This window comes from Eubalaena glacialis, chromosome 18, assembly GCF_028564815.1.
Source record: "Eubalaena glacialis isolate mEubGla1 chromosome 18, mEubGla1.1.hap2.+ XY, whole genome shotgun sequence".
In the NCBI taxonomy this organism is placed as follows: Eukaryota; Metazoa; Chordata; class Mammalia; order Artiodactyla; family Balaenidae; genus Eubalaena; species Eubalaena glacialis.
This window is the reverse complement of record NC_083733.1, coordinates 4,487,538-4,504,564: the sequence shown is the minus strand read 5'-3', so window position 1 is coordinate 4,504,564 and position 17,027 is coordinate 4,487,538. Positions and strand designations below refer to the sequence as shown.

Genomic DNA, 17,027 nt, shown 5'->3' with positions numbered 1-17,027 from the left:
TATTAAACAATGCTACATTTATATGAGAGAACATTCTGGAGCCACTTTAAAGGCTGGGCGATGACAATAAAACATCAGCTCCATGAGCACAGGGGCTTTCTCTGCTTCTATATTTATCCTCAGTGCCTAGAACAGTACCCTACAGAGTAGCCGCTCGTATACCTTGGAGGAAGGAAAGAGGGAACAAACGAATGAATGAACAAATTTCTGAGCGTTAAACTATATCTGAACTATATCTGTTTTTTATTCTCTTCTTTCTGCTTAGTCTTGCTTTCTGAGTATCCTGCAAAGGACGTTGTATTACTTGTAAGGTACAGAAACAAGACATGATTTCATAGACAGCCCGAGCCATTGCCCCAACACACACACGTGATCTGTAAGCCCTTATGCCGAGATCAGAGAGATCACGTGACCAGTCAGTCTGCCAAACAGCTCCTTTCTCCTTTGCCAGCTGAGCCCTGGCTCCTCCCAACTCCCCGGGGCTCTGTTGGGGCAACCAAAGACCCTCCAGCACAGCCCGGTACCCATTCCCTCCCCATCATCTCTTCCCCCTCCCGTCTCTCTGGTGCTCTCAGACCACATACGTTACTTCCACAACAATTAAATCCACCAATAAGGTGACAATCACCGTGATTATCATTTATGGAGCACTTACTGCATCCTTGGCACCATGGACCTGCTTCCTTAACCCTCCTGATGACCACATTATAGCAAAAGAATGAGCAGATGAAGTCACCTGCTCCGGATCACATGACTGGCAAGTATTTGAACCCAGGACGTCTGAAGCAGCCCAGCCCTTTAACCACTGTGCTAACCACCTCTTACCATGTACTGAGCACCTACTGCATGCAGGCCCAGGCTAAAGGTCTCATGCATGCCCACGTGGGGCCTACTGCGTGCCAGCCTGGGGTTGAGCGCCTCTCACGGGCAAACCCAGAGTTGAGTGCCTACTGTGTGCTGAGCTGGGGCATGCACTGAAAGCTTCAGAGCAGAAAGCACACTGTCATCCTAAGTGCTAGGAGAATAAAAATAATGACATAAAAAGTAACAGTAACTACAGCATCAGGGAGGGGCTGGACTCTCCTTTTAGACATATTATTTCAGTTAACCCTCCCAGTCACCATCAGAGGCAGGCACAATCAGGACCCGCATTTTACAGAGCAGAAAACCGTGGCACAGAGAAAGGGATGTCCTTGCCCAAGGCCACACAGCAAGGGGCAGAGTTGGGATGTGAATCTAGAGCTTTTCTGATTCCCAAGGGTTCTGGCTGTTGAAATACAGAAGGGATTGCACTAGACTGGTTTGCCGGCTCAATCCCAGATGGACAGATACAGGGGAGAGGAATTCTACCCGGAGGGAACCTCCAAAATCACTGGCCTGCAGGCTGGGAGTATTACACAAGGTCAGGCCACAGGTGCACAAAGAAGGGTGTGGGGAGCTATTGGGCAGGAGACGTGGGTGGGGACCAACAGACTGGAATGGCAAGCAGGCAGCCTGTAAATGCAATGGGCAGATGGGAGCCATAGATGGTTAATGAGCAGAGGAGAAACTTGATTAGAGCCGTTCTTTAGGAAGAGTTACTCCCAGTGAGGGGTTGGGGTGGGGTAGAATGGATATAGGACAAGAAAGAACAAGGGCTGAGAGACTGTTGCAATAAAGGGGGGCCATGGACCTGTTTTGGGTTTGCCCCTCTTCTGGAAGCAACATGCGCCGCCTCCACTCTTCCCTTAGGAAACCACCCTCCCCCACTCTGTCTCCTGGTTTGGGTGGGCCTGCCCCTCCCCCACTCCAGCGGTGGGCACTGATCCACGTCTAGCCAGCCAGAATGGCGGTGATTGGTTCACAATGGACACATGAACCCAGCCAGGCCAAACAGCGGCTGTCAGTCTGGAGACTTCCACTGAAATCGGTGGCTAAGAGTCTGTCTATCCCCATCAGGATGGCTTTGCCCGCAGCCTGGAAGCTGGGATGGTTAGTGGCCATCTGTATCACCGCTCAGGGAGAACCTGCCCTCCTGCCCCCAAGAAGAGCAATAAAGGAGGAAGACAGAGCTAGGAGCAGGAAGAGGGGAGGTTGAGTGTGGGCAGCCTTACCTGCAGCTAGTACTTGGCCTGGACTTTCCAACCGTGGAAGCTACACTGATTTTCTTTTTTTTTTGCTTAAGCTAACTGCACTGGGCTTCTCTCACTGCCCCTGACAGATCTCCCACCATCCCACACGGACTGAAGTTTGGGGCAAGAAGCAAGAGCAGGGGCTTCCCTGGTGGCGCAGTGGTTGAGAATCTGCCTGCCAATGCAGGGGACACGGGTTCGAGCCCTGGTCTGGGAAGATCCCACATGCCGCGGAGCAACTGGGCCCGTGAGCCACAATTACTGAGCCTGCGCGTCTGGAGCCTGTGCTCCGCAACAAGAGAGGCCGCGATAGTAAGAGGCCCGCGCACTGCAATGAAGAGTGGCCCCCGCTTGCCACAACTGGAGAAAGCCCTCGCACAGAAATGAAGACCCAACACAGCCATAAAAATAAATAAAAATAAATAAATAAATTAGATGTTTAAAAAAAAAAGTAATTTAATTAAAAAAAAAAAAAAAAAAAAGAAGCAAGAGCAGAGGCGGTGATGGAGCACTTAGCGCAGAAGGAAGGGGGCCAGGTGAGTCCAGCGCCAGAAGAGCCAGTGCGGGGCACAGAGGGCTCCAAATCCTGCCAGCAGAAAGAAACAGGAGGACGAGGGCCCAGCGACTTTCCAGATCCATGACCTTCAGGAAGCAGCTCCTGCAGACAAGGACAGGCCAGCCTGGGGGCTGAGGAGAGGTGACAGGGAGAGGCTGGATGGGCAGATTCCATTCTGGAAAACCTAGGGGAAGGACAGGAGAAGGAAGACAGTAGCCAGAGGGCACAGGAGGGGTGAAGGAGGGTGTTTCAGACAGAGGATGCCCAAGGAGCGGCTGTCAGGTTCCCCCCACCCCCTCATCCCCACAGTGCAGATGGAGGGGAGACCAGGTGCTGTTTTCAGGTTCCCAGGTCCGCTGTGACCTTGTGAGAGGTTTGGAAATAGGAAGGCTGGACCAGAGCGGGAGCCTGTCTGCAGAGCACAGAAGCCTCAGGCCTGTCAGGACACCTGGCTGGGGATGAGGGCCACCAAGAAGCCTCCCTGCATCACACGAATAGGCAAATGTGTCTTTTGTAACCTGCAAACAACCCCACAAGCCCTGACCAGAACCTGCTGTACCACTGAAGAAGCCTCATGGCTTAGAAATGAGACCCTAAACCACTTCCTCAGCAAGAAGGGGCCAAGAGCACAGACCTCGGAGCCAGCCTGCCCGGGTTCAAATCCCAGCTCTGCCACGACCTTGCTGTGTGATCTCTGGCAAGTCACTTAACCTCTCTGGGTCTTGGTTTCCTCACCTATGGAAGGGAAGCAAGCTCAGTAACGGAGACAAGGCATGTCCAATGTAGTGACTTGCGTATAGAAAGTTACCACTCAGCGTTCTGAATCCTTCGTCACTGGGTTATGAGGACACGGCAGTGGGATGGAACCAGCTTTTCTAACACAAACAAGAGCAGACACGGCAACCATAACTTGCCTATACATTTGTCCAACAGATGGCTGGGGAAGGAAGGCGGACTTCCAGCCAAAGCAGACAGAGCCTTCAGATCCCACAGCCCATTCATAAGCTCAACAAGCAGCAGGGACAGCATTTTTAGTTCTCCCACCAGGCCCTCCCCACTCCCATTCCTGTCATTGGGGGACAAACCACAAAGCCCCAGGGAGGGAGGAAGTGTTCTCTGTCCACAGCCTCGTCCGATGGCCAGGAGCATCTGTTCGGAACCTACTCACAGGATGCTCTTTCTTCCAGGGGTCACCTTCTCCTACTCGATGGAGAGAACAATAGCTTCAGAGGCAGGGGGCGGGGGAGACCCCAGTCTGATGGGGGGTGGGGTGATGGATGGCCTGCAGGAGGAAACTGCTACCTTACCGTCCAGAGAGGAAAGAAGCCGGCCTATGAGAAAGCCTCAGAGCCAGCAAGGCAAAAACTACTGCTGAACCTCCCAAATGGGGGGAAGGCCAGGAGTCTGCACTTACTCCACTTGTAAAAGCAGTCATCGTGGTGGCGGAAGGATAGAGGTGGTTGAGAGACTGGGCTCCTCCGCCAGGATTGGAACCCAGGCCCCACCAGCTCTCCACAAGAGGCCCCGTGCACCTCATTAGGTGTGAGTTGTGAAAGTACTTCGCACGTCTGATATTTTAAACAATCCTTTCCAAAAGCAGTGAGTGAACGTCTAGAGGCAGCTCTTAGGAAGACGTTCTAGTTGAAAGAAGATTTAAAAAATAAACAAACCTCAGTACCACCCAGCCCATAGCAGACACTTTATAAATATCCTTTTAATTAGAGTAAATGCAAAATACCATTTGAATAAAGGAAAGGGGCCGTTGCATGATCCTGGGCACGATGAGTACTTTTTACTTATTTCACAAATGACCATGTCGTTTGCACAGGCACTGACTCACCAGTCCTCACAAGAGCCCTCTAAGATTACAGGTGAGGAAACCAAGGCCCCGAGAGGTTAAGTAACTTGCCTCAAACCACACAGCTAGAGGGTGGCCACGCGGGGATTCCAACCCACCTTGCTGACTGAGTCCCCACCCTAACCTCCAGGCTGCACTGCCTGTGTCTGAATATATCTGTTTCCAAGCTAGAGACCAGAGCCTGGAAAAGAGCCCATTCTCCAATCTCAGCTTTAAAAGGCCCTATTACCAATGATGCTGGGCCTTTTGCTTCTATGGGGTGGGGATGGGGGGTTGTGGTTCTACCTGCATGCGTTCTTTCCTCCTGATGGTTCAACACACCGCAGGGAAGGGCACAAAGTTTACAAATCCTAAGGATTCTGCTTGAAAGACTTCTTACATATGTACAAACCTGTTTAACCACCTCGCAGATCAAAATACATTTCCAACCCCACCCGACCCCACACCACCTTCCGGGTGCCCCTCCCGCCTCCCATCAGTGGCTATCTACCCGCAAATATGAGCATTCTTCTGGCTTTTCACACCACAGACTAGCTTTGCCTTTTCTATCATTTCATATAAATGGGATCCTACGGTGGGCACCCTTTCATATCTGGTTCTATAGTCTACAAATAAACACATATCAGCAACACACGGACAATGATTGTGGGAGAAGGGGGGTGGGTGAAGTTGACCGTTTCTAGCTCCTGCAATAAGCACTAGGATTGTTTTTATTGGGGCTCACTGACCGATGGAAAGGGAAAGCGGGGAGGGCTGGACCCAGGAGTTTGGAACAGCGGCAGTTGACGGTGGAAAACTAGCGACCCGCAGGAGGCAAAGGGGCTGCCGTGCCTGGAAAGGTTACCTTGGGAGAGAGGAAGCCAGGCGGTTGCCTCTGATCGCTCTGGATGCCCAGAGGGGAGAAGGCTTTGTGAGGCTTTAGAACGCTCAAATCTGGTTCCTACAGTGTCAGAGGCGCCCAGGGTGGCCACAGGCTCCGCCCAGTTTGGCCTCTGCCGCCCCTCCCTGGCACTGACAATATCCCAAAAGACGGGGAACTCCCCCAGATGGCGCGTCTCCCTACCTGTGCACTGTTGGATGAAGTCCTGATATTCCGCTCCCTGCTCGCCGGGGACGATGGTGGAGCCGTCATATTTAAAAGTCACCCTTTGGATTGGGAGAAGAGAAAAACACACACACACACACATCAGCGTTGGTAGCTGCACAGTGCCGAGCTTCCAGCAGTACAATCTAAAAGATGCTCTGGCTAGGGAGAAGCCAGCGCTGGCTTTCCACGCCGTCCTGGGTTAAGGCTACGGGAAGACAGCACGGGATGACCCTTAATCCGTCCGGTCTGGAAGACCGCTCAGTGCACCAGGCCCCTTGCGAGCTCGGGGAGCGGGACTTGGAGAGCACAGGAAAGTTCCTCACCAGATGACGGCCGAGCCGTCGTCGCGCACCAGGTTGTACGCCGTCCGGCAAGCCTCTTTGTCGATCTTGGTGGCCATCGCCGCGGTGCCGCAACGGGGATACTGTGCTCGCAGCGACAGGTAAGCTCGCTCCGGGACGGCTGCAGGGATCGGAGCAGAGCGGGGCGGAGACGCGCCAAGGGCGGGCCGGCGGGCAGCGGCGGCGACAGCGGCGAGGTGAAGCGAGCTCTGAGCTCCGAGGGCTGCTCTGGCTTCGAGGGCGCCGGGAGCGCGCGCCAGACCCAGCCCGCGCCGCCCCGCCCCCCTCCGGCCATTGGTCTCCCAGGACGCATCCCGCCCCGCCTCCTCTCGCTATTGGTCGTAGGGCGTCGAGGGCGGGGCGTCTTTACGTGGCAGCGACCAATCCCAGCCCGAGTGAGTTGCGCAACTCTGAGGTGGGGGCTGGAGGAGGGGATTTTTTCCCCTCCTCCTCCTCCTTCCTCCTCCTCCTCTTCTTCTCCCTACCCCCTCTTCTCCTCTATCCCCCAGCCCTTTCCTCCTTCTCCCACTCCCGCAGCTCCTCCCCCCATTTCCTCCTCCCCAAGCCCTCTTTCTCCTTTCCCTCTCTCTTCTCTTCTCCTTCTCCGTCCTCCCTCCTTGAGCCTGTCTCATTTTCTCCCTTGCCTCCCCTCCTCCTCCTTGCTCCTCCCACTTCCCTAACCCCCCTCCCTCCTACCTATACCCACCTCCCCTCTATCCCCCTCCCTCTATCTCCCTCCCTCCCTTCCCCCCCCAGCAGGCTGCAGGGCTCCACAGGGGACCTCCAAGTGGGTGACTTAATGCATCAAACCCAAGGAGACTGCCCCTGCCCCAGTGTATGGCTCCCTGGTTTCTAGGTAGGGAGGAATTGGAAAGAATTAAGCATTTTTAAATAGGAGGGAATAGAAACTGGACTGCTTCCAAAATGCTGGTGGGATCACTGTTTACTTTGTGTTCCGGTTATTTGCATTCACATCTTATCTCCCCCTTTGGGTTCCTCCGAGGGCAGGAGCTGACTCATTCTGTCTTCTTTCTGCCCTCACTGACTCACTCATTCATTCCCTCCTGCAATGATTCCCTCCTGCAATCATTCCACAAAGACGAGTTACAGGGTCAAGGCAAGTAAAAAGCCCAGACCCAGAGACCCGGCTCTTGCATTGCATCTAGCGCTGCCTCTTTTTAACTGTGGGCCCTTGGACAAGCCTGAAAAACTCTCTGATTACTTTCCTCCAATGGAATAATAATAGTACTGACACCATAGGTTTGCTTTATGATTAACGGAACCGATACTTGTAAACAGATATATTAGACATTCAACAAAAGGTCATCGTTGTTGGTTATTAACTAAAATAAATCCTAAATAGAAACCCCAAAAGTCAGGAACAATGTCCGATTAGTAATAAAATTCTCCATTCTCAATGGCAAACAAACAAAAATCAATCAAGCAAGCACTGAACAGGTAAATGGGGGGAGGGGGTGGATGGGACCACATTTACAGGAAAGTAGGAGCTGATGTTGCTATAAATACAAAGACAAAAAGAAATTCCAGTTTGATGCAGCTCCTACCCTACTTCTTGACAAAGGTAATGGGACAATCGGCCATTAGAAAGAAAAACAAAGATGGATCCATACCTCACACCACAGATCAGGGTAAATGCCAAAAGGATCAAAGATTTGCCTGTAAATTAAGGAAACCACAAAAGTGCCAGAAGAAAACAAGGGAAGCTTCCTTTATAAGACTGGAATGAGAAAGGTCTTTCTAACCATGACTCAAAATACAGAAGCCATAACAAAAGGTGGATACATTCAAATATGTAAAAAGTCTTCTTCAAGGGGAAAAAACAAAACAAAAGACAAGGCAGTAGAAAGTATTTGCAACTCAAATCACAAAGAATTTGTCTTGCTGACATGTAGAGAAACCAACCTAAAGAAGAGAAAAGAGGGAATTCCCTGGGGGTCTGGTGGTTAGGACTCTCTGTTTCCACTGCGTGGGGCCCGGGTTCAATCCCTGGTCAGGGAACTAAGATCCCGCAAGGCATGTGGCAAGGCCAAAAAAAAAAAAAGAGAGAGAGAGAAAAGAAAAGTGGGCACAGGATATGACCAGACAGATCAGAAGGCTCTTAAACACATGAGAAGATGTTCAATCTCAAGCCCTAATAAGAAAAATGCCAATTAAAGCGAAACTGGGATATCTTAAAAAAAAAAACTAGCAGGTTAGCAAAAAGCAAAGTTTGACAAGCATGCTTTGTTAGTGAGGCTGTGAACCCACAGGCCTCTCATACAAGCCGGTGAGAGTGCAAGTTGGTAGAACCAGCCATGGAAGCCATTTGTCAATATCTAGCAAATTTAGAAATCTATGTGCTCTCGACCAGTCAGTTTCCCCTAGATGTCAACAGCACATAGGGCTCCCTGTGTGCCCTGGTCCCATGCTCAGGGATTCTGATGTAGTTGATCTGAGGTATGGCTTGGGGGGGTGGGATTTTTAAAAGCCCCCTTCGTCATTCTCATGTGCAACTGGAGCCAATGGCCACTGCTGTAGACATACTCAAGTGTGTGCAAAATATAGTCAAGGTTATTCACTGAGCTTTGTTTCTGGCAGCTCTGTTTACATGTGCATAAACACCTCTGGAAGAGCATACAAGAGAAAAATAACAGTTGTACCTGAGGTGGAGGTGAGGTAGGAAGCCAGACACAAGGGGAAAAGGGGAGGGAAGGAGATTTCATCATATACCATTTTACTTCTATTTTCTTCTCTTCTCTTCTCTTCTATTTTTAAACCCATGAATACATTACCTAGTAAGAATATTAAATAACAACAACAAGGTGACTTCCATCCTGGATTTGATTCTATGGTTCAGGGATCCTGGGGGGATGCCTTAACTGTGTTTCTCCTATTCCAAGTTGCTGTTGCCCTCTACTGGACTGAAAGTGTAAAGGGTTGGTTTTGAGGCGAACCCTAATTTTGAGCACCCTGAGGTCCACGTGCCCAGCTAAGGCACAAAAATACAGTGTACACCAGAAATAAATGCGGTGTGTGAATATTTGTTTAAATCAGGATGCGTACAATAAAAAAAGCAATCTAATTCAACTCACATTTCTTTAGAAGAGAAATCAAATCAAAATATTTGGCACTTATTATATGCTAGCTACTATGTCAAGAACTGGGGGAGTGTATATATTCATTCATTCATTTACTCATTCATTCATTCATTCCTGACAGTGGGCCTATTTTGTGTCCAAGGGGGGGGTCACAAACCCACTTGCCTGTAGGGGGCAGGCACGTAACGTAAATGAGCCAAGCACACAGCCTGTAAAAAATTTCTTCTGAAGGTCATCCTCTTCTGGGTGTCAGTTTCTTCTTCTGAACTGCCATCTAAAGGGGGCCGCTGGTTCTCAGACCCACCCCAGTTGCCAGGCAAGAATCCTAGCATGACCATACCAAGCCTTCCAATTGTCTAAGAAAAGCAAAAAAATCAGAATCTTTTTGTGAAATCTCTGGATTCTTAAACTTGGGTAATAACAATGTTATATGTAAGAGTTGCCTGGGTGCAAATTTGAACTAGACAAATACGTTCCCTGCCCTCATGGGGATTACAGTCTAGGAGGGCTAGGGGATTACAGTTCAAATAGGCCTACACAGTGGAGAGAAAGCAATGACTCCATATGGGAAGGCCCAAACTTAGTGGAATTCAGGCATCAGGCATGTTTTCATCAGGGCTTGGCCTCTATCTTTCTTCATGTTTCTACTTTGCTCTCCTTTTTTTCCTTTTTTTTTTTTAAATAAATTTATTTATTTATTTATTTATTTTTGGCTGCGTTGGGTCTTTGTTGCTGCGCGCAGGCTTTCTCTAGTTGCGGAGAGCGGGGGCTACTCTTCGTTGTGGTGCACGGGCTTCTTATTGCAGTGGCTTGTCTTTGTTGCGGAGCACGGGCTCTAGGCGTGCGGGCTTCAGTAGTTGTGGCTCGTGAGCTCTAGAGCGCAGGCTCAGTAGTTGTGGCTCTCGGGCTTAGTTGCTCCGCGGCATGTGGGATCTTCTGGGACCAGGGCTCGAACCAGTGTCCCCTGCATTAGCAGGCGGATTCTTAACCACTGTGCTACCAGGGAAGTCCTTGCCCTCCTTTTTGTATTAGTTTCATCTCCAGGCAAATTCTGCCCCTCTGGCTGCACAACCTACCCCAAATTCCGCATGGCTGACTTCTCATTCAGACCTCACAGGTTGCCCCTCAGAGAGGATTCCCCAGCAGCCCAATATAAAGCAGCCCGCTCTGGGACCTCCCCTGGTCACTCCCTACCACATAGCCTTTTGTTTCCTTAGCAGTCATAGCTATCTGAGATCACCTTTCTCCCGCATCTCTTTACAACTATGTTGTCTATCCACTCCCAGAAGAATGTCAGGTCCACGAGGACAGGGATGGTGTCCATCTCACTCACCGTCGTATGCTCAGGTCCAAGCACGGCACTGGTCCCAGGTGGGCAGGTAATTTACAGTTGTTGAAAGTGTGGTTGTGGGGTGAGGGCGAGAGAAGAGTCAAGGAAGGTGATACTTGCATAAGAGTGGACATGTAGACCAATGGAACACTTTTGAGAGTCCAGAGATAAGCTCATACATTTATGGTCAATTGATTTTTGACAAGGGTGCCAAGATAATTTCATGGGGAAAGAGTAGTCCTTTATCAAATGGTGCTGGAAGCACTGAATAGCACATACAAAAGAATGAAGTTGGGGGCTTCCCTGGTGGTGCAGTGGTTAAGAATCCGCCTGCCAATGCAGGGGACACAGGTTCAAGCCCTGGTTCGGGAAGATGCCACATGCCGCGGAGCAACTAAGCCCGTGTGCCACAACTACTGAGCCGGCGCTCTGGAGCGCGCGAGCCACAACTACTGAGCCCACGTGCCACAACTACTGAAGCCCGCATGCCTAGAGCCCGTGCTCCGCAACAAGAGAAGTCACCACAATGAGAAGCCCGCGCACTGCAACGAAGAGCAGCCCCAGCTCGCCACAACTAGAGAAAGCCCGCATGAAGTAACTAACACCCAACGAGGCAAAAATTAAAATAAAATAAAATAAAATAATTTTTTAAAAAGACAATAGCAAGTATCGGGGAGGATGTGGAGACATTGGAACCCTCATATACTGTTGATGGGAATGTAAAATGGTGTATCTGCTTTGGAGAACAGTTTGGCAGGTCCTCAAAATGTTAAACATGTAATTATATATGACCCAGAAATTCCATGTATAGGAATATACCCAACAAAAATGGAAACATATGTCTACATAAAAACTTGTATGTGAACGTTCATAGCAGTATTATTCACAGTAGCCCAAAAGTGAAAACCTAAGTGTCCTTCAACTGATGATTGGACAAACAAAAACATGGTCTATCCATACAATGGAATGTTATTTGGCCATAAAATGGAATGAAGTACTGATTCATTTTTATAACATAGACAGACCTTGTAAACATTATGCTGGAATATTACTCAGCCATAAAAAAGAATGAAATAATGCCATTTGCAGCAACATGGATGGACCTAGAAATGATCATACTAAGTGAAGTAAGTCAGACAGAGAAAGACAAATATCAGTACCATATGATATCACTTATATGTGGAATCTAAAAAAAAAAATGATACAAATGAACTTATTTACAAAACAGAAACAGACTCACAGACATAGAACACAAATTTATGGTTACCAAAAGGGAAGGGGGAAGGGAAGGATAAATTAGGAGTTTGGAATTAAAATATACACACTACTATAGATAAAACACATATAGTAGTATGTATATTGACCAACTAGGACCTACTGTATAGCACAGGGGACTCTACTCAATATCTTGTAATAACTATAACAGAAGAGAATGGAAAAAAGATGTATGTATATGTATGTATAACTGAATCACTTTGTTGTACACCTGAAACTAACACAACATTGTAAATCAACTATATTTCATTAAAAACTTTTAAAAATAATTTAAAAGCTTCATTAAAAATGAAAAAAAAAAACATTATGCTGAGTGAAAGAAGCCAGTCACAAAAGATCATAAAATATACAATTCCATTGACATGAAATGTCCAGAATAGTCAATCTATGGAGACAGAAAGTAGATTAGTGGCTGTCAGGGGCTGGAGGGAGGGGGGAATGGGGAGTGACTGCTAATGAGTATGGGGTTTCTTTGGGGGGCTGATGAAAATGTTCTGGAATTAGATAGTGACAATGGTCACACAACTTTGTGAATATATGAAAAATCACTGAACTGCACACTTTAAAAATGTTTAATGATATGAATCACTATGTTGTACACCTGAAACTTACATGATATTGTACAGCAACTATACCTCAATTTTAAAATGTTTAATGAAATTTTAAAATTTTATTTATTTATTTTTGGCTGTGTTGGGTCTTCGTTGCTGTGCGCGGGCTTTCTGTAGTTGCAGTGAGCAGGGGCTACTCTTCATTGCGGTGCACGGGCTTCTCATTTCAGTGTCTTCTCTTGTTGCAGAGCACAGGCTCTAGGTGTGTGGGCTTCAGTAGTTGTTGCACACGGGCTCAGTAGTTGTGGCTCACCGGCTCTAGAGTGCAGGCTCAGTAGTTCTGGCGCACGGGCTTAGTTGCTCCGCGGCATGTGGGATCTTCCCAAACCAGGGCTTGAACCTGTGTCCCCTGCATTGGCACGTGGATTCTTAACCACTGCGCCACCAGGGAAGTCCTGTGCTGACTTTTTAAGACCATAATTTTTGCATGAGCTTTATTTCTTTCATTGCAAAGAAAACCTTACAGAATTTTTAAGGTCAGTGTCCTGGTTTCCACATTTTCCTTGGGGCTATAGAAAGAAAGAAAGAAAGAAATCCCACCTCAGCTGTAATTAGAGATGGGAATAAAACATAACCCTGAAACTTGCTGTTCTCAGCAAGGTGGTTGTCGTTCTGAAACAGGTGCCTTACATGGAATGGATATTTACAGAAAATGATATTTATAAAATCAGCGCTGAGCTCACTTATTGTCAAATCTCTGAGAAGAGACTCCCAGGAACTTTTGGGAAATGAAGATGCTGAGCAACTGACTGAGGGAACGTAATACCCATGACCTGAATGGTCTTTCTCAGAAACCATGAGTCACTGAGAGAACTCCGCTTGGGTTCCAGAAATCCAGCAAGAAGACACTGGAAGGGGCAACATGACCTGGGATTTTATCTACTGTGAGTAAGGGCAGGGTGGGTCCAAGTCTCTGAGTGGGGCAGTGTGGTCTAATGGCTAAGGGTTCAGGCAACTGCTCACCCAAATCCTGGCTCTGCCTACCCTTCCTGAGCCTCAGTCTCCTCTTCCATTAAGTGGGTACCTCCCACAGAGGAATTATTTGAGGATCATATGTGGAAAATGCATATCAAAGGATATAAAAGCAGCTAATACTTTAAGTGCCAGCCCCCTGCCCCTTCCAAGTGGTATGTAACCTTAAACTGCCTTACTAGAAGTAACACACAGCACTAGAGTCCACTGGAAAACAGAAACTGTATATATATAAATAATCAAGCAAATGAGAGCGAGAAGTATATAAGTAGGAAGAATTGAACGCAGGGTATTGGCTGCAGCAGGGACAGGAGAGCTGAGAAGCCTAGCAGGTTGGTGACGCACCCCCAGAAATCAGCCACAGGCCAGAGACTGGTGACCAGCTCTGGGTCAGAGAGACAGAGAGGGGAGGAGGGGACACTAGAGTAGGGGCTGGGGTCACCCAGGGGTTGCTGCAGCTCAGAGGAGGTATGGCTGCTGGACATTTGCTCCAGAGAGGGGCAGAAATACCCTTGCCTTTTCTTCCCTCCTGCCCTCCACTCTCTCACGAGGGTCTCCCACTGCCAGACTCAGCAGGAAGCTTTTGACCAGGGAGCTGGGAAATCCAGCCTGCAGTGGGGACACCCTTCCCCCACGCCACCACCATCCACCCAACCATTCAGGGCCAAGGAGGGCAGGTGGGAGGAGCAGCTCTAATGCCCAGAACCAGGGAAGGAGAAGATGTGGTTGCATTGGTCTGACCACGCCTTGAGAATTGTGTTCTGATGTGGGAATCGTGCTTAAAGGAGGACCCCAGCTGACACTGGGAGGGGATGAGAAGCCACAGATGCAATTTATCCTGCAGGAGAGCAGTTTCATGGAGGACAGGGGAACTGCCCCTCCATTTGGGAGGGGGTGTCTCTTGCAGCAGATGGTAGTCTTCTTATAAACCCTCCCAGGAGCAGATCAACACCAGTTACAGGAAGAAAGAGTTGGAGTCAATATAAAGAAGTTGTCTTTCCATTTCATAGGAATTAACACAACATTGTAAATCAATTATATTTCAATTTTTAAAAATATATCGATTGGGGGCGGAGTCAAGATGATGTACTAGGAGGACACGGAATTCGCGTCTCCTCATAACTAGGGCACCTACCAGGCACTGGTGGGGGACCAGGAACACCTAAGTGGATGGCAGGAACCCCCAGCAACCAGTTCTTTCAATTATAGTTTTATTTTTCCTAATATATTTTTTATCTTTCTAATTTTATTTTGTTTTTTATTCTTTGATATTGTAATGCTCTTTTTTTTCTTTCCTTCTTCCTTTTTTAATTTATTTTTTATTTTTTTATTTTTTTACCAAACAGGAAGCTTGTGGCATCTTGGTTCCCAGGCTGGTGGTCGGGCCCGAGCTCCTGTGGTGGGAGCTCTGAGTCCAAACCGCTGCACTAACAGAGAAACTCAGACCCCAGGGAATATAAATCGGAGTGAGACCTCCCAGAGGTCCTCATCTCAGCACAAAGACCCAGCTCTATCCAACTGCCTGCAAACTCCAGTGCTGGACATCTCAGGCCAAACAACCAGTAAGACAAGAATACAGCACCACCCATCAAAAAGAAAAAAGAAAAAATATGTTACAGACAAAGGAGCAAGGTAAAAACCTACAAGACCAGATAAATGAAGATGAAATAGGCAACCTACCTGAAAAAGAATTCAGAGTAATAAGAGTAAAGATGATCCAAAATCTCAGAAACAGAATGGAGAAAATACAAGAAACATTTAACAAGGACCTTGAAGAACTAAAGAGCAAACAAACAATGATGAACAACACAATAAATAAAATTTAAAATTCTCTAGAAGGAATCAATAACAGAATAACTGAGGCAGAAGAATGGATAAGTGAGCTGGAAGATAAAATGGTGGAAATAACTGCCAGGGAGCAGAATAAAGAAAAAAGAATGAAAAGAATTGAGGACAGTCTCAGAGACCTCTGGGACAACATTAAATGCACCAACATTTGAATTATAGGGGTCCCAGAAAAAGAAGAGAAAAAGAAAGGGTCTGAGAAAATATTTGAAGAGATTATAGTCAAAAACTTCCCTAACATGGGAAAGGAAATAGTCACCCAAGTCCAGGAAGCACAGAGAGTCCCATACAGGATAAACCCTAGGAAAAGCACACCAAGACATATTAATCAAACTAACAAAAATTAAATTCAAAGAAAAAATATTAAAAGCAGCAAGGGAAAAGCAACAAATAACATACAAGGGAATCCCCATAAGGTTAACAGCTGATTTTTCAGCAGAAACTCTGCAAGCCAGAAGGGAGTGGCTGGACATATTTAAAGTGATGAAAGGGAAAAACATACAACCAAGATTACTCTACCCAGCAAGGATCTCATTCAGATTCGATGGAGAAATTAAACCTTTACAGATAAGCAAAAGTTAAGAGAATTCAGCACCGGGCTTCCCTGGTGGTGCAGTGGTTAAGAATCCGCCTGCCAAGGCAGGGGACACAGGTTCGAGCCCTGGTCTGGGAAGATCCCACATGCCACAGAGCAGCTAAGCCCGTGCACCACAGCTACTGAGGCTGAGCTCTAGAGCCCGCAAGCCACAACAACTGAGCCCGCATGCCACAACTACTGAAGCCTGCACACCTAGAGCCCGTGCTCTGCAACAGAGAGAAGCCACCATAATGAGAAGCCCGCGCACCGCAACAAAGAGTAGCCCCCACTCACTGCAACTAGAGAAAGCCTGCGCCTAGCAATGAAGACCCAACGCAGCAAAAAATAAATGAATAAATGATAAAAAAAAAAGAAGGCTGGAGTAGCAATTCTCCTATCAGACAAAATAGACTTTAAAATAAAGACTATTACAAGAGACAAAGAAGGATACTACATAATGATCAAGGGATCAATCCAAGAAGAAGATGTAACAATTTTAAATATTTATGCACCCAACATAGGAGCACCTCAATACATAAGGCAAATGCTAAGAGCCATAAAAGGGGAAATCGACAGTAACACAATAATAGTAGGGGACTTTAACACTCCACTTTCACCAATGGACAGATCATCCAAAATGAAAATAAATAAGGAAACACAAGCTTTAAATGACACATTAAACAAGATGGATTTAATTGATATTTATAGGACATTCCATCCAAAAACAACAAAATACACTTTCTTCTCAAGTACTCATAGAACATTCTCCAGGATAGACCATATCTCGGGTCACAAATCAAGCCTTAGTAAATTTAAGAAAATTGAAATCGTATCAAGTATCTTTTCCAACCACAATGCTATGAGACTAGATATCAATTACAGGAAAAAAACTGTAAAAAAATACAAATACATGGAGGCTAAACAATACGCTACTAAATAACCAAGAGATCACTGAATAAATCAAAGAGGAAATCAAAAAATACCTAGAAAAAATGACAATGAAAACACAACGACCCAAAACCTATGGGATGCAGCAAAAGAAGTTCTAAGAGGGAACTTTATAGCAATACAATCTTACCTCAAGAAACAAGTAAACATCTCAGATAAACAACCTAACCTTACACCTAAAGCAATTAGAGAAAGAAGAACAAAAAAAAACCCAAAGTTAGCAGAAGGAAACAAATCATAAAGATCAGATCAGAAATAAATGAAAAAGAAATGAAGGAAACAATAACAAAGATCAATAAAACTAAAAGCTGGTGCTTTGAGAAGATAAACAAAATCGATAAACCATTAGCCAGACTCATCAAGAAAAAAAGGGAGAAGACTCAAATCAACAGAATTAGAAGTGAAAAAGGAGAAGTAA

The 17,027-nt window shown here is 46.9% G+C and overlaps 1 protein-coding gene across 1 annotated transcript in view; it reads right to left on the bottom strand.

Moving 5' to 3' along the window:
* Nucleotides 1–6,202, bottom strand: part of COTL1 (coactosin like F-actin binding protein 1) — a 44,054-nt gene extending 37,852 nt beyond the window's left edge. The window contains exons 1-2 of the mRNA XM_061173372.1: nucleotides 5,936–6,202; nucleotides 5,589–5,671 (exon numbers count right to left, since the gene is read on the bottom strand). Coding sequence (XP_061029355.1) covers nucleotides 5,589–5,671; nucleotides 5,936–6,012 — 160 coding nt within the window. The 5' untranslated portion in view covers nucleotides 6,013–6,202. The remainder of the gene's footprint in view (nucleotides 1–5,588; nucleotides 5,672–5,935) is intronic.
* Nucleotides 6,203–17,027: the final 10,825 nt, after the last annotated feature.